A 21,148-nucleotide genomic window follows, 5' to 3' on the forward strand; every position below is an offset into this window, starting at 1 on the left:
GTTCGAGCCTCAGCACCACATACAAATAAAGATGTTGTGTCCACCGAAAATAAAAAATAAATATTAATAAAAATTTAAAAAAATTTAAAAAGAAGGGAAATAAGTAGAGGAAAGGAGTAGGTAGAAGGAAGAATGGAGGGAGGGGAAAAGTCCTGGGGAGTAATATTAGCCAAATTATATTGGTACATTGTGTCCCAGGATAAATTCCATCATTACATGCACCAACAACAACAAAAAAGGGGGGGGGAGGGGGAACCTCTGTAAAGAATGCTAGGTTACAACTTGAAGAGACCCTGTCTCAAAAGAAGGGCTGAGGATGTGGCTCAGTAGATAAGCATCCCAGGGTTCAATCCCTGGTATCCCCACCCCCACCTCCCCAAAAAAGCTAAATTGACAAGAGAGAAGAGCCTGACTCAATTCCAAAGAATACAGGGAGTAAATTTAATGTAACAACCTGTGAAGACCTTGATATTAACCATACATAAGTACTATTCAAAGTAAAAATTTCATTGCTTAAATGTTAACATTGTGTGTGTGTGTGTACACTGGGGATTGAACCCAGTGATACTTAACCACTGAGCCATATCCCCAGCCCCTTTTTATTTTGAAACAGGGTCTCACTAAGTTGCTCAGCTTGGTTTGGAAATTTCAATCCTCCTGCCTCAGCCTCCCAAGCTGCTGGGATTATAAGCATGCACCACTGCCCCCAGCATATTTTTACTCTTCTAAGAAATTATGAGGTCCAAAATCATACAATTAGGTTTAAAATAAACAACAAATAGGCTCCTGTGCATGACATCAGCATACATGATTTTATTTCCACCACAAACTATTTTTGGCCTTTTCTATTTACCTGCCACACTGCTATTCCTCTGACGGGCCAGCTTGACCTCTGGGCACTCCCTTCGTACATGTCCTGCATCTCCACATATAAAACATCTGAGGTCTCTGGGGTCTCTAAAGTCTCGAGTGTCGTGGAGGTCTCGGGGGTCAAGAAGGTCTCGAGAGTCTTTCTCTTCTTCATTCCCTTCCTTTTCTTCTTCACTGTCTTTCTTCTTTAGTCTAAACAGTAAACTGCTGATACCAATAATGTGGGGCTAGGGACTTGTATACTGACCAAGTCACAGAATAAACTATACACAATTACAAAGGAACTAAAAAGACCACTGCTTCATGCATTTTTGAAGACAAGGAAACTCACATTTATAACACACCTACTCATATGGTAGAAATTACGTATTCTAGTTAGTTTTGTAAAATAATATACTTAAAAATTTTAATGTTAAATTTTAAATTTCCAAGAATTCTTAGAGATTTATATTATCTCTACTCTAAAGAAGAACCTGAAGCTTAGAGAAAATAAGTATCTTGCCTAAATTTAACAGTCAACAAACAACAAAAATGAGTTTATTCCATAATTTTCCAATTTTTGTGTTAGGCCAAATTTGATGGTGAAGGAAAAGATTCTCCTCATCTACTAAATACAGCATGTAGAACCTGGGGCATATGAAACAGATATATTTGGAGAAGTGCATAGTCCTCAGGTTACAAAATATATAGACATACCTAACTGCATATATCTCAAGGATTCAGTTAATCTTATTTTAATTATTGGTTTGCACAACTGTGAGGTCCTCAAATTAGAACCCCATGCATTAGTCATTTTTTAATCTTAACTCCTAGCACAATTCTCAGCACACAGTAGGTGTCAATAAATGCTTCTTCAATTAAAGAAAAAGCCTGAATGAATTAATGAACAAACAAATGTTTAAGACACCATTATACCACAAATACATATCACTCTTACAAAATTCCACTCAAATGAACATTCATCTAGGGTCCAATTTAAGGCCCTGAACTGTCTCACTTAAAACAATTCTGAACACAATTACAGTTACAAATTGGCCTCACATTTATTTACCCGGTAATGTTGATATATAAACATTTGCCAACCTTTTCCTTTTAGGGCAGTCTTTCATGTAGTGGCCTATTTTTCCACATACACGGCAACATCGATCATTAGGAGCCAGTTCTCCATCTGTTAATACTCTGGAATCAAAGAAGTACTCCTAGGGAGGAAAATATAATTTTACTTGAAAAAAAAAACAACACTATAAAACTTTCAGCTTCAAATGGAAAGGAAAGCAAGATGCAAATGTGGTTCTTTAAAAAAGTAAATAAAGATCAACAAATATTAAGATATAATATTAAATTATAATACTAAACATTATATTGTGACACAATAAGATTCAGAATCATCACTGACATCACAGTTGCTAATAATACTAAACACTTTACATCTAAATTATACTGTACAGATATGCTACAAATGAATGAGAATATCTCAATACAGTAGATAGTATTTTCATCTTTATTTTATAGCTGAAGAATCTAAAGCTCCGAGAGTTAAAAGTCATTTTTCTACACTAAAAATCTGGTTAGGTCTCAGATAAAAGGATTTAGAGCTGTGTACTCTGACTACAAAGTTCATTCTTTCTGCTACAACACAATACTTCTGGAAGGAAATTATTCTCTGTACAAAATTCTCTGTACATATTATCTTATGTAAATAAGGCAATTCTCTAGTTTATTTCAAATATAATTGGATTTGTAAACAACTATTAAAAGAACACATAATATCTATTATATAAAGTAAACCCTAAAACAGAAAGTAGGGAACTAAGAAGTAAATAATTTTCCTTTTTTTTTTTTGGCAGGGGGTTACTAGGTATTGAACCCAGGGGTGCATTACTACTGAACTATATCCCCAGTCTTTTTTTATCCGTCTTATTTTTTTACTGTGAGAAAAGGTTTCACTGAGTTGCTGAGGCTGGCCTCAAACTTGCGATCCATCTCCCTCAGCTTTCTAAGTCGCTGGGATTATAGGCATGTGTCACCATGCCCAGCTTAATTTTCCCAAGTCTTAGAACCAGGTTCATTTTTGCTTTACCTCAGCACCTTGCTTATTATTCTTCTCAGTGCTCAGTTTTGTACTGTCACAAATTCTAGCTGGTCCTAACAGTATTCATACTTCTAGAAGGCAAGAAAACATGTCCATTTAGCAGTCAACAAATCTATCTGCAGTCAGGGAAAAAGTGACACATCTAATAGAATGACTATGTTTTTTGTAAATAGTATAACAGTGGTGAAGGTATTGAAAACTAGAACCCACACATATTTTCTGGTGGGATGTAAAATAGTATAGTCACTTCAGCAGTTCTTCAAATACTTAAAATGTATCTAAATGATGCAGCAATTCAAGTGGTAGTTATATATAGGAAATGAAAACAAATTAACACAAATTGATGCACAAATATTCACAATAGCATTACTCTTTATTTTAAAATATTTTTTAGTTGTAGATGGACACAATACCTTTATTTATTTTTCTTAATGTAGTGCTGAGGATCGAACCCAGGGCTTCACACATGTTAAGCAAGTACTCTACCACAGAACCACAACCCCAGCCCTAGAATTACTCTTTTTTTTTTTTTTTAAAGAGAGAGTGAGAGAGGAGAGAGAGAGAGAGAATTTTTTAATATTTATTTTCCAGTTCTCGGCGGACACAACATCCTTGTTGGTATGTGGTGCTGAGGATCGAACCGGGCCACACGCACGGCAGGCGAGCGCGCTACCACTTGAGCCACATCCCCAGCCCATATTTTTTTTTTTTTTAGTTCTCAGCGGACACAACATCGTTATTGGTATGTGGTGCTGAGGATAGAACCTGGGCCGCACGCATGCCAGGCGAGCGTGCTACCGCTTGAGCCACATCCCCAGCCCCTAGAATTACTCTTAATAGCCAAAAAGTAGAAGTAACTCAAAGGTCCAAAAATTGCTGATAGGTAAATAAAATATGATATAGCTATACAATGGGATAGTATTCAGCCATAAAAAGGAAAATGAAATCCTGATATACACTATGATATGGATGAACCTTGAAATTATTATGAAATAATTTTTATTGAAGCAAATATGCCAATAGTAAAAATTAATTATAATCTTTGTAATATAAGTTTACTAATAAAAAGAATGAAATTTCTTTTGGGGGGAGACAACAGTTCATTCACATAATTGGGGTTCAATGTTAGTGTTCCCTATCATTAAAATGAATGGCAAATGTTCATCTGTAAATGTAGATATTTTAGTTACATTTTATGTATTTCATCTTTGAAAATGATTTTGAAGGGGCACGAATGAGGGACTGAACCCAAAAGTACTTAACCTCTGAGGTACATCCCCAGTCCCTTTTACTTTGAGACAAGGTCTTGCTCAGGACCTTGCTAAAGTTACTGAGGCTGATCTCGAACTTGCAATCCTCCTGTCTCAGCCTCCCAAGTCACTGAAATTACAGGCATGCATCACCATGCCCGACTTTAAATGTTTTTGACAGATGAAGAGGATGAAGATTTAGGTTAGAGAAAATAAAGAAAGGATCTAGAATGTACATAGAAGGAATACTCTTCAATGGAGGAGAGATCTACAGATGCAGTCATATTTAAAGATCTGGTAATAGAAAGTTCAAGTTTGATACTATCTATTATCTCAGAAAAATCATCTGCTAAGAATGAGAAGGCAGAGGTCAAAGATGGGGCAAATTGCAAGGGTAGCTTAATTCTTAGTAAAACAAATTTTGAGATAATGCTTACAAAATGGAATAGCAAAATATAACTCAACAAATGAAAGTTGGGGCTGGTAAATATTAATTTAGGATTGTACTATGTGTTTACTTAAAATTTCCTCATACTGATAGATAAATTAATAATGGTATTGTGTCCATCTACAACTAAAAAATTTCCTAACTTTGTGATTTTTTTCTATTAACACTTTTTTTGTTTCTGTTAGCTTCCCAATTATAGGCAGATGGTGGACAGGTGAACTCATGTAAGACTGAACACATAAGGATGCAAAAGAAGATAGCACTAAAGTATGTGCCAGAAAATAGAGAATCTAAGTCAAATGAAAGAGGAAAATGAAGACAGAAGACAACTGATAGATAAGTAGATCAATACTATATATTTGAGAATCTAATGATGTGAAGAGTAAAGTGGGAATATCTGAGTGAATATGAAAGGTGAAAGAATGGGAAATATATTTTATAATTTTAGTCTGCACACAACTATTCTTACGTTGTTAAATCTTAGTACCTAGCAGTGAAATAGGTATGAAGTATAAACATGAAAGACAGTTTACAAGAACATTTTTCTACAATATAAGTCATAATACTGATATAATGAAGACAACCTACCTGTCCATCAAAGGAAAACAGTTAAATAAACTAGCATATCCAAGCTATGGAAAACTATATACTGACTGCTAAAATGGAATAAAGTAAATAAAAAACTGGTTAGTAGACTCAATGGCCCCTTCTGCTAGGCTCCAAACTGATGTTTGGCTCTTAAAACAAAAATTATTAAAAAAAAACAAAGACTTTGGTATCAATATACAATTGAACACTACATACTGAGTTTTAGCACATGAAGATGGTACACTTTAAGTTTCCTGAGGTCCCTAATTTAGTATTCTGCTAAAAAGTCTCACTGCATACAACACTGCTAGATTCCTGCTAAATATATACACATGGGCTGTGGTTATGGCTCAGAGGAAAGAGCGCTTGCCTAGCATGCATGAAGCACTGGGTTCAATCCTTAGCACCACATAAAAATAAAATAAAGGTATTAGGTCCACCTACAACTAAAAAATAAATGTTTGTAAAAATAAATAAATAAATAAATATGTACATATGAATAGTTGGAACTCCTACAATTTCAAATAAAATGTCAAATGTTCATTTATTGCTATATCAATTAATGTTAGTAAAATTGGTACTTTTTAAAAAGTTATTTTTGTTCTTGCATGCTTTTATATTATTTTAAATTTTCCTGTTCTTTTACTTCTCTCCATTATAATTATTGTCACCCACTAAGAGACAATCAAAAATCTGAGAACTAGTGCTCCAAGGAGAAAAAAGATCCAGACATCTCTCTGCTTTTCTTACTCCACCTCTATAAAAGAAGTTCAGTTCCAACACTGGTCACAAGTTCAAGAATATTCCTTAAGAAATAGAAAACACATGATTTTTCTCTCTCCCTTCAGATTTCTTTTCTTACCCAACTCTTGTACTGAAACTGAGATGTCCTATAGTCTCCTAACCAATGAAAAGTTAAAAAAAAAAAAAAAAAGAAATCAAGAAGAATGTGCAACACAATATACCCAGTTAACGAAAAAGGAAATCTCTTGGTTCCATAACATCTAATTCAGTATACTGAAGCTACATAAAAATTAGACCAGATGACATGGCAAATAATAAAATATTTCTATGATTTCATCATGATGATATTTTCATCAAGATGATTTCTATAGATGGTAGAGGGTTAGGGTTAGTGAGCCAAACCTCAAATTCAATATTCAATTATCTCTTTCTCATTCACTCAACAAATGATTATTAGGTACGTACAATGTGCCTGACACTACAATTAGATCTTGTCCTCATGGAGCTTACTTGCTGAGGTGACAGAATTTAACAAGTAGATTAAACAAATGAACAAAATTTAATAAATATGTATTTCATCATGGACTATTACAAGAAAAAAAAGTAGTGGGCTATGGACATCTTTTTCCCTATTTATAACACCAACCCGGAAAGAGGATCAGGATTCTTATACTAGAAAACAAAATTCTGTAACAAAAAGGAAAAGATTCAAAATTCAAATAACATAACTTACAGCTTCTCTGCCAATGAGTGGATAAAAGGGGGTACCAAAAAGTTTCCTTCCATTAATAAATGCCTTCATGATGAAATTGGTCACTATTAAAAAAAGAATAAAATAATAAAGATACAGACATTAACATGTCAGGGCTTTAAGAGCAGGTAATCCACACATTTCAAACTTACTTTTTCTAGAAACTCCAGCACCAAGGTTATGATTCAAGTCAAAAGGATCTAAAAAAAAAAATATTTGTAATTAATGAATTATATTCATTGTAACATAAAACAGACTTGGCAAGAACTACAGTCTAATATTACATATTTTTAGACTGTCCAAGTCAGCAAATTATGCTTTTAAAATTATACATTAAGGGATGAAACTGATAAACATTAAGAGGAAGAATCTTTCAAATCTTAATGTGGTTCAGTTTTCTCCTCAATTTCCTTGGCCAAATTTCTGCTTTGTTATTGAATTAAAATCAACATAAATTATCACCTTCAATCGCAATGCATTTAGATGTCCACTGCTTTTCAAAAGTTGTCAATAGCTTTTTCTGCCGAATACTAATTACATATTCCTTAAAATCAAACTCTTCAGTATAAAAGCGAAGAAGCCCCAACCAAAGCTCTCCTAATGATTCTGTGTTCTTCCCAAGTGAAGGTAAACGCTTTTTCTACAGATAAGAAGAAGGAGAGGATGGTAAGAGGAGGGGATAAGAGAAATATCTATATTAGCCAAGATATGAACAGCAAATCCAAGTAATATTATTAAAATAAATTATGCAAATCCTAACATGTATGTCTATGAGCATTTTATAACATGGACTATGAAAAAATTACCAGTTCTTCTGTTTTGTCGAAGAAAAAAGCATTCCATCCATCAACCATTCTCTGTGGAATCTGTTTTCCATCAAAGATCTACATAAAAAAATTAATTTTATTATTAGATTTCAAGTTCTGCAACCAAAAGGCCTACAAACCATTACACCATTTTAGAATTTACCTAAGGAAGACATACTGAAATATCCTTCAAAGGTAACAAAGCCAGGATGGTATAATTTCATACTAAGCAATTAGTTAAATGTATCTATAAAAACCAAAGCTGAGAAAGGACACTGTAAGAGTATCATACTCTCCAAATGACACATTTAATGTTATTTGATGGCCTATATTTGGCCTATCAAAACACATCCAAACCACAGGAAAAAAAAAATGAAGTTTCAATAAAGGATTGATAAATACAGAAATATAAAATAGATAATACTGATTGATTACACACCCAAGAGGAAATCGAAAGAATAGTTTTAGGACCTGGATTCTTTTTTTTTTTTTAATGTAGATGGACACACAATATCTTTATTTTTATTGATTTACTTATTTTTTTATGGTGCTGAGGATCAAACTCAGGGCCTCACATATGTGAGCAAACGCTCTAACACTGAGCTACAACCCCCAACCTAGAGCCTAATTCTTTAATCAGTTATCTAAAAAGCACTTGGACGCTGGTTTTGTTCAATGGAAAATTAAGTAGCTTTCCATGACAGCTTTGAAAAGATTATAAATCCCTATTATTCATTATAAATAATAATTCAATGCCCTTGCAAACCAGGAGGGGAAAAAGAAATGCTAACTTATATGAACAAAAATTATCCAATAAGATGATTTTATAGATACAACTAACCTCTAGAAGACATTTGAAGACTTTTTTTTCCCCCTAAAAGAGGTTTAAAGAAAGATTCAATAAACTAAAAAATAATAATAGGTTCAGGGCTGGGGATATAACTCAGCTGGTAGAGTGTTAGCCTTGCATGCACAAGGCTCTAGGTTTGATCCCCAGAACCTAAATAAATAAATAAATAAATAGTAGGTTCAGAGTCAGCAGACCTCTTTTCAAGTCTCAGGCCTGCAAAATGGTGATTCTGATCAAAATAATCATCTTAGTAAGTGCTTGGTTTTCTCAGTGAAAACAAGAGATTACATTTATTAGGTCTGTCATCTAAAATTTTTATTTTATTTTTTACACTGTATAACCATTTTCAAGAATGGAACCTTTTAGGGAGCTTAAAAGGTCATATAAATAAAAGCAGAGGTGTTTAAGAGAATGCTGAATGAAGAAACCACACCACAACTTTACTTTATTCCATTCCTCACTCCCCGACAACACAATTATGGGTTCCAAAACACAGTTAGACCAGAAGACAGAGCTGGGGTCATGGCTCAGTGGTAGAGCACTTGCCTAGCATGTGTGAGGCACTGGGTTCGATTCTCAGCACCACATATAAATAAATAAAATAAAGGTCCATCAACAACTAAAAAAAAAAAAAAAAACTAAAACAAACAAAAAAACAGAAGACAGTTAAAAACCACTAGATAAGGTAGATCTCACAGCCCTTTTCATTTCTGATGACATGATTTATAAAATTAACTACATATCTGACCCCTTCAATTTCTTTCTCAGGTTTAAGCTCTTGGTGGCCAAGGAGTATAGCTTATCCCTGGAATTCAAATCACTCCTAAAACAAAGCTTCTCATATACAGAATGTTTGTTTACTGAATATATTCACTCTGTATGTTACATAAAGATCAAGTTTCCATGGACTTACGCTAGTAACTTGCTTTTTTTATTTATAGAGAACAAACACAACTGCCAAAAATTATTTAGTATAAATCATGACATTTGATAAAACAAAAAAGTGAGAGCCTGACAATCACAGATATGAATACCTAAAACAAAACACATGGGGTCTTGCCCTCAAAAAGAAAAGTGAAGGTTTTAAGAAACTGCAGTGTAATATTTAACTTTAAAGATTCAAATGCTATTATAAATTATTCTGTAATTATAAAATGAGTTTATTTTCCAGATGTTGAAATAATAAAAGTTACTTTGTTCTTTTAAAGATAATTCTTACTTTTGAGTAGCAAAGGTAAGATTTAAACCCAATGATGTTTGCTAGTGACACATTTGAGTGGACCCATGGACCTTGGAAAGTGTTTCACAAATCACACATTTTGCTTCTTCTTTTGAACTCTCATATTTCACCATGCCTAACTCTATACTGTTTCATTTTCAATCCTCAGAAGCAGTAATGCTGCTCTCTGTCACTTGCTCACTCTCACTCAATATCAGTCATCCCTATCCAACCAGGGGCAGTTCTCCTTTTAAAATTCACCTAAGACCATCATATAAGTATAATAACAATTTCATATTTACTTTCTTATTTTATTGTAATATTTTAATATCTATAGCTATATTTAAATTGCAATTGTTTTTAATTGTTGTAAAAAACAGATAATGTAGAATTTGCTGTCATTGATACTAAGCACATTCACTGCTATACTACTCCTACCATCATTCATTTACAAGATTCATTTTATCTGTAAAACTAAAACTCTTTAGCTATTGAACTATAATTTCCCAGTCCTCCTGCTCCTAGCCCTTGGCAACCACCATTCTACTTTCTGTCTCTATGAATTTGATTACTCTGGATAGCTCATTAAGTGAAATCAAAAATATTATCTTATTCTGACTAGCTTATCTCACTTAGCACATGTCATCAAGATTCATTCATTAAATTATTATTTTTCAGTTATTACAGTTTAAGAAAACATAAAATTTCATACAATTATATGAGAACACAATTTTAGTATTAATTTTCATGTGAAATTTTGCTTTTACTTATTGATTTTCTAGAATAACAAAAATTTTCTGCTTAGAAAAGCTCCTTTTGAGCTAAACAACTTTGCATTATTAATCATCAAAAACAACTTTAAGCATTAGTAATATCCAATCACTTAAGTTAAATTCAAGTACAAATGGAGTCAGAGATAATTAACTTCATTAAACATGTTCTTACCCTTAGAAAATGATCCAGGCCAATGACCAATACTTACATGATGCCAGAGCAAGGGGCAATGGGAACCCATATGACTACCCAAAAGAGGTCAGAAGAAAAAACCCATATATTGTTACTCTATATAATTTAGCTCTTAAACTATAAACGAACTTTCTACAATTATAACAATTCTCTACAATCCCAGTCAGAGGACAAAGGCAGAAGGAAATTTTCCTAAGCTATTCCATGAGGCCAGCATTACCTAATACCAATACCACAGCAAGACATTATAAGAAAAGAAAACTACAGACCAATATCCTTCATGAACAAAAATGCAAAATTCTCAACAAAACACTACCAAATTGAGGGCTGGGGTTGTGGCTCAGTGATAGAGTGCTTGCCTAGCATGTGTGAAGCGCTGTGTTCGATTTCCAGCACCACATATAAATGTAAATATATAAATGTCCAGTGACAACTTAAAAAAAAACTAACAAATTGAATCCAACAATATATAAAGAAAGCTATACACCAAGACCAAGTGAGATTTATCAAAGGTATACAAGGCTAGTTCAACATTCAAAAATCAATTAATAAAACCTCTCAGAGGGGGCTGGGGATGTGGCTCAAGCGGTAGCGCGCTCGCCTGGCATGCGTGCGGCCCGGGTTCGATCCTCAGCAGCACCACATACCAACAATAAAAATGTTAAAATTCTCTAAAAAAAAAAAAAAAAAAAAAAAAAAAAAAAAAAAACCTCTCAGATTAACAGTTCAAACAAGAAAAATCACATGATGGTATCAATAGATGCCGAAAAGGCATCAGATAAAAATCCAACACCATTCACAATTAAAAAATAAAGCCAGTAAAGTAACACATTTTTTTTTTCGAGAGAGAGAGAGAGAGAATTTTTAATATTTATTTTTTAGTTTTTCGGCGGACACAACATCTTTGTTTTTGTATGTGGTGCTGAAGATCGAACCCGGGCCGCACGCATGCCAAGCAAGTGTGCTACCACTTCACATATCCAGCCTCAGTAACTTAATAGTCTCAGCTATGTGGAAAGCCAAGGTGGGAGGATCACTTGAGAAGAAGGTTTATTTCAAAACCAGTCTGGGGAACATAGTAGAATCCATCTTTAAAACAAAATAATAAAGATATTATTTCAAAACCCTCAATAAACTAGAAATAGAGAATCATGATTTAGGTGTGAGGTATCTCCCAAAAGCTCATGTGTGAAACAATGCAAGAAAGTTTAGAGGTGAACCGATTGGGTTATGAGCATCTTAACCAATTAGTGAATTAATCCCAGTTAAGGATTAAATGGGTGGTAACTGGAAGCAGGTAGGGTATGGATGGAGGGGGAGGGTGTGCCTTTGGGGAATATATTTTGCCCATGATGATAGAAGGCTCTCTGCTTCCTGTTGGGCATGTTCTGAGCTGCTTTCCTCCAATACTCTCTTCTGCCATGACGTCCTGCTTTACCTCAAACCCTGAGGAATACAATCAGCCATCTCTGGTCTCAGACCTCTGAAACCGTGAGACCCAAAATAAAACTTTTCCTCTTCTAATTGTTCTTGTCAGGTCTTTTGTCAACAGCAGTGGAAAAGCCAACTAAAATAGAGGGGAATTTCCTCAGTGTGATTTAGAAAAAAGAAAAGAAAGAAAGAAACTAAAAGAAAAAAAAGTCTACAAAAAATTATTGCTAACATCATACTTGATGAGAAACTGTAAGCTTGCCAACTAAAATCAGGGACAAGGCAAGGATGTAACCCTCTCACCTACTCCTTTTCAATATATGAAAAGTCCTAAATAAAGCCAATACTGAAAGTCCTAGATAATGCAATAAAAAAAGAAAAGGAAGTAAACAGAATATATATTGGGAAGGAAGAAATAAAGCTTTCTTTATTCACATGACATGATCCTTTATGTAAAAAATCTGAATCAACAAAATAATTCCAGAACTAATAAGTAATTAAAGCAAGGTTATAAGACACTGGTTAACAAACAAAACTCAGTTGCTTTCTTACTTTCCTATATACAAGAAATTAAAAGCTAGAAACAAAGTGAAATTTCAAAATAGAAAATGCAATACTTTGCACCCCAAAAATTAAACACCTACATACAAATGTAACAAAATATGTACAAGATCTACATGAGGAAAACTATAAAACCGAGGAACAAAATCAAAGAATTAAATAAATGGAGAGATGTTCCATGTTTATGGAAGGAAGACTCAATATTGCCAAGATGTCAATTCTAATCAAAATCCCAGCAAGTTATTTCATAGATATCAACAAACTGACTCTAAATTTTATAAAAAGAAGCAAAAGACCGAGAATAGCCAACACAATATTGAAGGAGAAGAATAAATAAAGCTGGAGGACTGATACATCTCAACTTCAAGAAATATAAAGCTATAGCAATCCAGAGTTTGGTACTGGTAAAAGAACAAATAGATCAATGGAACAAAACAGAATGCTCAAAAATGGACCTACATAAATACAATCAACAGACACTTGACAAAGGAGCAAGGGTAATAAAATGGAGCAAAAATAGTCTTTTTAACAAATGGTGTTGAAACAACTGAACATCCATATGCAAAACAGATCTAGAAACAATCTTAACACACTTCACAAAAATTCACTCAAAATGGACCATAATCCTCAATGTAAAATACAAAAATATTAAACTCAAAGAAGACAATGTAGGGGAAATTCTAGAGGAGCTTGAGTATAGCAGTCCCTTTTTAGATACAACACCAAAGGTAGGATTCAAGAAAGAAATAATGCACATGCTGGACTTCATTAAAAGTAAAAATACTCTGCTCTGCAAAAGACAATGTCAGAGAATGAGTAGACAGGACAGGGAGAAAATATTTGCAGAAGACACAGCTGAGAGAGAACTATTATCCAAAATATACAAACAATTCTTAAACTCAACAGTAAGAAAACAAACTTTTAAAACATAGGCCTAAGACTTTAACATACACTTCAACAAAGATACAAAGACATCAAATAAACATATGAAAAGGCATATAACATCATATGTCATCAGGAAAATGCAAATTCAAACAATAATGACATACTACCATATGCCTAGTAGAATAACCGAAGTCTAGATCACTGACAACAAATGCTAGTGAGGATGTGGAACAACAGGAATTCTAACTCACTGCTGAATGAAAAATGGAATAACCACTTGCAAAAACACTATCACAGTTTCTTACAAAACTAAGTATACTTATGAACCAACAATCCTGCTTCTTGGTATTTACACATAAGACTTGAAAACTATATGCACACAAAAACCTGCATATGGACCTTATAGAAGCTTTATTCATAATTGCCAAACCTTGAAGCAACTAAAATGTCCTTCAGTAAGTGAATGCAAAAAGAAACTGATATATACAGTTATAATGAGATGTTGTTCAGCACTTAAAATAAATGAGCTATCTACCCATGAAAAGAGATGAAGGAATCTTAAATACATACTATGGAGTGATATGATTTGAATATTCACAATATTCCCAAAAGTCCATGTGTTAAAGGCTTAGTCAAGTCACCAGGATGATTCTATTGGGAGATGCTATAAACCTTTAGGAGGTAAGGTCTTATGGAAGGTCCTTAGATCATTGGGACAGGGTCCTTAAAAAGAACTGTGGGGCCCCAATCTCTCAGTCTGTCTCTGCCTCTTAGCTCATGATACAAGCGGCTGACTCTATCGCTTTCACCTACTATGATGTGCTGCTGTCACTGGAGGCCCAATGGAATAGGGCCACCTGATCTTGGACTGGAACCTCCAGAAACCTGAGTCAAAATAAACCTTTTCTCTTTGTAAGTTAATTGCCTCAGATATTTCAATAGTATTATAGTAATGAGAAGCTGATATACTAAATGAAAAAAGACAATCTGAAAAGGCTATATACTATGTTTCCAACTGTATGACATTCTAGAAAAGACAAAATTAAGGCAATAAAATCAGTGATCGCCAAGAATTGGAGTGGGGGGATGACTAGACAGTGCACAGATAATTTTTAAGGCAGAGAAAATACTTGATAATATCTGTATGATGCTATAGCAATGGATGCATCATTATATATTTGTCCAAACCCACAGCATATCCAACACCAAGAGTGAGCCCCAAAGTAAACTATGGACTTTGGATGACGTATCAGTATCAGTTCACCAGCTGTCACATGTACCACTCCAGTGGGTTTTTTTTTTTTAGAGAGACAGAGAGAGAGAGAGACAGAGAATTTTTTTTTAAATATTTATTTTAGTTTTCGGCGGACACAACATCTTTGTATGTGGTGCTGAGGATCGAACCCGGGCCGCACACATGCCAGGCAAGCGCGCTACCGCTTGAGCCACATCCCCAGCCCAAGTGGGGTTGATAATAAGGGCAACTATGTTTTGTGTGGGCAAGGGCTAAATGAGAAATTCCTATACATTCCTCTCAATTTTGTTGTGAAACTGCTCTACAAAAATAAGGAAATTAAATACACACACACACACACACACACCACTCCACCCAACAGAGACTCAGCTAGCAATTTTCTGCTAGGAAGATAATATTTAAAATGTTTATTTTCTTTTTACTATTTGTTTAAAAGAAGAAAAGAAATGCTGCTAAAAACACATACAGTCATAAGAACTTTTGAGAATTTACTAAGGCCATCTGACACCTATCATATGACTTGCTATTTTGTGATTTTCTTTTCTGTATAACTATCAGAAAAATAAGTCTACAACTATGTGAAATCAAAATATGTGATTTTTCCGAACAACTCTGATGCTTCTCTCCTACCTCAAAATAGTCATCCATCTAAGAAATTAGAACTGGATCCTCTCTAATGCCTACAGGTCCACATTAGCCAAGAAGGAACAGATAGATGATTAAGAACTCCTTTATACCTATTTCAACGAGTATAATTTGGCTACAGAAAGTGACTCAATGAGTCATCAATTCTGAATGGATATGAGTACAATCCAGTTCTCTCAATGTACATTCTACTATTTAATGCAATTAACATGTCTTCAAAAGAGATGAGAAAAATTTTCTTTGGGTTTTTTTTCTAAACCAAAATTCAAAAGACTGACTTAAGCATACACAGAATTAAATCAAATTTCATAGTCAAGCATGAGGAAGGAAAACACTTCCTAAACAATTTATGAACTTCCATCTGAGAGACCAGAATATATATGAATATATATGAGTTTATGGATGGCTACAAGAACTTCATAATAATCTGCAGCAAGCTAAGACTGTGAAATTTTAAAATGTTGCAAGATATTCAATGGTTCTATTCATTTCATATTCTTTTAGTAGTTTATGTGATCCCATAATAATTTTTCGAAAGCTTCATTGTTAATTATAGCATTAAATTGAAGGAGAAAACAACCATGATGAAATGAGCTGAGTAATAAATCACGTAATTTCTGCTGTGTATAAATCCATTGTTTGCAAAAAAATACCTTTACAGTTTTCTTAAATACCTACCTCTTGTAGAACTGGGATAACAGGTGGCTTTCTCTGCTGCAGAAAGTACAGCACCATAAGGATATATGCATATGAAGATAAACTTCCCCTGGAAGCATCTCCAATGTCACAACGCTAAAATATATATATATAAAGATTGAAAATAAAACTTCAGAGTTTCATTCCATACAGAAGTATTGATGACTTTGAGACACTGTTTTTTAAACTCACTAAACGAAAAAATGTCCAAAAGTTCAGTTACGAAATGTTATAAAGGGTGTGGGGGAAACCAGTACTTTCATACATTACAGATCAGAGTATAAATCAGGACAAACTTTATGAAGAATAATTTGGCAATATCAATTTGATGAAAGTATTTCTTTTGACCTAGCCATTCTAAGAATTTATCTTGCAAAAATGCCCAAAAAAGTATGAAATGACTAAATTCTTTATTGTAGTACAGTTATAATATGAGGTAATTTCCAAGATCTATTAAGAAAAGCAAGATCTATGAATCAAAGCAAAGGGTAGAACAATGTTTTCAGTGTGCTTAGACCTAGAATAAACAGGAGACAGGAAATTCATATATTTGTTTATACTGGTATGATATATTTCTGAAAGGATACAGAGGAAATTTTAACACTGGCTGCCTCCAGTAATAAGCAATAGTTGGTTAGGAAATAAGTAGAGAACGTTTTCTACTTTCCACTATAAATACTTTTATTTTGTTTTGGGGGGTTTGGGGGACAGGGGATTAAACCCAGGGGCACTTAACCCATGAGCCACATCCCCAGCCCTTTTTGTTTATTTTTGAGACAGGATCTTGCTAAGATGCTGAAGGCCTCACTCTGTTGCTGAGGCTGACTTGGAACTTGTGATCCTCCTGACTCAGCCTCCTGAGCTGCTAGAACATAAACACCTTTAGACCTTTTGAATTCTGAACCACATGAGTACATCAGCTATTCAAATTTTTTTTCATTTAAAAAAAAAACACTAAAAGACTACTCAGAAATTTCTCCTACTGAGTGAGAAATTACCTCACTGTTAAAGTTAAAGGAATGATTTCTCTGATGTGAACCACTTGGCTTGATTTCCAAAGCTCCATGTAGCTATAGCAAAACCATCATGCTGGAGTTATTATTCTGTGAGGTAATTCTAGAAAAGTAGCTTTATCAAGTCTTATATGTAGTATGTGCCAGCATGCATTTCTTTTCTAACCCACTTTTCTGTCCAGAAAGACATGTATAGGAAAATCTAAACAAATATGCTTTCTTATTGAAAAGAGTAAGATTTATGAAATGAAAATCTGACCAAGTCATTTCCAACTAAAATTCTTCCACTAACACATTCACAAAATTAACTCTTTACTAAACAGCTACCATAAGTAGGCTGAACTAAAGTATACTGAACGAGGAAAATAGATTCCTGTCTTAATATAATTTATATATTCAGCAAAATGAAAACAATCCAATATTACAACAAGTGTTTCAACAAAACATAAGATTCTATTTGTATTATTTTGTTTTTGTTTTCTTGGTCAGAAAAATTGATCATTAAACCCAAATACCAGATTTTCTAGCCCAGAGATGCTTTAAATATAGAGTTTGCCAACCACCATGCCTAGGATTGAAAATCATTACTATATTACCCCAACAGGAAAAATAAATTATAATAAAATAAAAGCAATTATAATAAAATAAAAGATCACTATACTACCCCAACAGGTATAATAAATTCAACATATTTATTATAGAGTATATTTTTTTCAAGGTCAGATACTAATGGGGAGGCAGAGGCAGGAGATCACTTAAGTCCAAGGTTCAAAGCCATCCTGGGCAACACAGTAATGTACCCTATCTTGGGGGTGGGGGAGAATCTAGATAAATAAAAACTGAGACAATATTTTTACAAGTCTAACATCAGTATGTTTCACTTCATCATGAATATTACAACAAAGTACATCATTAACTTCTTTATAAATACCTTAGCAAACACTTTCATAGTATATCCCAAGTACTGTACTCGAGGATCAATAGCTGCATAAGTAGCTAGCATTCTTGTGTTATGTTGAGCCTGAAAAATAATTCCATATTTGAAAACATTTCTTAAACTCACAAATAAAACACACTTCAAACAGAATATATATAAATGTAAATTTTTTAAAATATTTATTTTTTTAGTTGTAGTTGGACACAATACTTTTTTTAAAATTTATTTATTTTTATGTGGTGCTGAGGATTGAGCCCAGGGCCTCACACAAACTAGGTGAGCACTCTACAGCTGAGCCACAACCCCAGCCCTATAAACAAAAATTTTAAAATACCTATTAACAAGTGAAATAAAAACTTACCTTCAATCTGAAGGCAAGAGCAAATTGATAAATACACTTTTTCCTTACAGTGCTCACACTTGAAATTTTTAAGCATATAGGTATAATCAGTAACCTGTAAACGGAAAATAAAGTATACCTGCCTGTAAAGAGAAACTTACCAATGTATTATACAAACTGATATCGCCTTCTAATCCACTTCGTCTGTGTTCAAATTTTACGATAGGCACTTTGGCAGTAGTTATAGGCAAAATGTTTCTTAAACCTGATTAAAAAAAAAAAAAACTTAAGTAGGTTAAATAATTTTCATAATGCTATGAAGTATTTTCTTTAGTTTTAAAGCAAAGATTTGAACTTTATACCTGGATGTCTCTTAAGAATTTTCGCCAAATTTTCAATTATTTCCTTACAATTTAATTTCTAAAAAAAAAATAAAATAAAATAAAGTTTAATTCAATTTGGTCTTGTGCAAGTTCTAGTATCATACAGGCATTGCATAGTAATATTTTAAAATTTCTAGCCATAATGCATTACATATAACCTTGCTACTCAATGCATATGTGATTTATAGACCCATAGCATCAGCATAATCTGAGAAAATAAAAGAAATGCAGAATCACAGGCTCCTCCCCCATCTATTGAACCATAATCTGCATTTTAACAAAATCCAAAAATAATTCAAATGCAGATTTAAGTATGAGAAGCACAAAGATAGGAGTATAATATGGTTTTCAATATGTGACTCAATAACTAAAGATGGGTTTGGTAAGGGCAAAGAAATATATTAAAAATACAGGCTCTAAATTTAGATAAACCTGAATTAAAATTTTGAACTAAGTATTGACTAGCTATATGGCTTATCCTTAATCCCTCTCAGCATCACATTTTTACTTTATAAAATCAAGATAATCATAAATTTCTGCCTTAAAACAGTTGTTGGAAGATTCATGAGACATGTTGTAAAGCATTCAGTAGTAAGCTTGACACAAAACTGAGTACTTGAAAACTCTGAGCTATTTTATTATGTCAATATGTTGATAAGAAAAGGAAAGATAATCCTATAAGCAGCATCTATTTTCACAAGGAAATTCTTACTTCTACAAATGTGAATGTACTGCTTTTTTAAAAAGAGTGCAGAGTTGATATGGTAATGATAATAAAACTACAAGAAACACAGATGATAACAAGTATTATAAATTAACTGTATTAAATTGAAGGTATAACCATCAATCCCAAGAGTTATTACAAAATAATCCTTGCATGAAGCAGTAGCCATAGCAGTTTAATTTGGGTATTTTCAAGGGAATCATTAGTTACCAATTCATGTACAATAAACTGGACAAAGGAGGTAATTTTTCTCTTTATTATGCAAAGATATAAATTATGATAGAATTTTTTAAGTTTTAATAATGTCTCATCTGGAATAAAATATTTTATTCTTTTTCGTTGCTTCAACTTCTGCATGTGAATGGCAGATTTTACATCATATACAAATCCTTAGTGATTAGAAGTCTGTAATTAAATTTTACATAAAACATATCTATAATTCTTAACTCCTTCCTGGATAAAAATCATTTCCTATCCCCTCAATTTTTGCTCTTCAAAATGGAGACAGGAAGCATCTTTTCAAGAGCTGATAAAAAGTGAGTTAAAAAAAAAAAAAAAACAAATTACTTGTTAACATTTCGGTTTCTTTATAGAACAAGATAGATGAAGTTGTCTTGCTGCCAAGTGCTTTACAAACATGTCTTATGTAATCTTGCCAACAACTGTTTTAGGGAAGGAATTTGTGATTTTCTTGATTTTATACAGTAGAACTGTGATGCTAAAAGGGGTTAAGGATTAGTCATACAGCTAGTCAAGTAAGTTCAATACTTAGTTAACACCAAAATCTACTTCTTAGGCCCAGAAATAAGGATCTACCAGGTATCAACACTATCTTTGCTACAGGCATGACAACGTAATAAACACCTTTTGAAAGGACTATATCAAAAATGCACAAGTACACTACTCTGCTGAATTCTTTTATCATGTAACAGGCAATACTGACACTCTGTAGATGCCAGAAGCTTGGCCTCACAACTTAAGTAGGTTAAATAATCTTGCAAGTAGTTCCTAATTTTGAAACATAAATACCAAAAGCTATGCTGGTAAAAGACATCTACAAGGATCCCTCCTTTTCTAACTGGTACTATAAAGTTATAGGACATTTCTTCCCATTCAACCCATTCCTTTTTCCACTAGAGCCTGGATAATCTCAATCCTACTACTGGGGAAATCCTACAAAGAAGGAAAGCCTAAGGACCCACTCTCACTGCTGAGACTTCACTGCTCCTGGCATCTGAAGGTGGAACTCAGAAAGCTTTCAATTTCATAAAGTAGTAATTAGGTGCTACAGTACTATTAGTATTATATTTAATCTACATTATGGGTTCAAAAAATTACAAAAAGGCAGTAAGATACAACAAAAGAGCATGAACTCTGATGTCAGACAGACCTGGATTCAAATCCCAGCTCCAACACTTACTAGCTGTGTGAACTTGGGCAATTCAGTTTATCTTTCAAAGCCTGAGTTTTCTCATCTATAAAATGGGGTAAATAATATCTATCTCAAACATAGGTATAAGAATGAATTGAGATAATATATGTTTAAGTGTTGGGTATGAAACAAATGTTAGTTCCCTTTCCAACCCAAAATGAGTTTCTAAAGCTCACTTATAACATAGCTTCCATGGAAAAAATGTAAGTGGCCCCAAAGTACAATTAACTTTTAGAATACAACCCCGTTATAAATTAGATGA

General features: G+C 33.5%; 1 protein-coding gene across 8 annotated transcripts in view; it reads right to left on the reverse strand.

Annotated features, from left to right (window-relative positions):
- The window catches only part of Tut4 (terminal uridylyl transferase 4), a 120,903-nt gene that overhangs the window by 16,016 nt on the left and 83,739 nt on the right, over window positions 1-21,148 (reverse strand). For 3 of the 8 annotated variants that reach the window (XM_026381658.2, XM_077791389.1, XM_026381685.2), the window contains 10 exons: window positions 18,710-18,767; window positions 18,509-18,612; window positions 18,002-18,091; window positions 16,040-16,153; window positions 7,550-7,627; window positions 7,206-7,383; window positions 6,896-6,943; window positions 6,726-6,808; window positions 1,954-2,069; window positions 854-1,077 (listed from right to left, as the gene is read on the reverse strand). In XM_026381658.2, coding sequence (XP_026237443.1) covers window positions 854-1,077; window positions 1,954-2,069; window positions 6,726-6,808; window positions 6,896-6,943; window positions 7,206-7,383; window positions 7,550-7,627; window positions 16,040-16,153; window positions 18,002-18,091; window positions 18,509-18,612; window positions 18,710-18,767 — 1,093 coding nt within the window. The remainder of the gene's footprint in view (window positions 1-853; window positions 1,078-1,953; window positions 2,070-6,725; window positions 6,809-6,895; window positions 6,944-7,205; window positions 7,384-7,549; window positions 7,628-16,039; window positions 16,154-18,001; window positions 18,092-18,508; window positions 18,613-18,709; window positions 18,768-21,148) is intronic. The other 5 variants (XM_026381680.2, XM_026381697.2, XM_026381674.2 and 2 more) reach the window with 3 other exon arrangements.

Source organism: Urocitellus parryii, chromosome 11 (genome assembly GCF_045843805.1).
Source record: "Urocitellus parryii isolate mUroPar1 chromosome 11, mUroPar1.hap1, whole genome shotgun sequence".
NCBI classification, from domain to species: domain Eukaryota; kingdom Metazoa; phylum Chordata; class Mammalia; order Rodentia; family Sciuridae; genus Urocitellus; species Urocitellus parryii.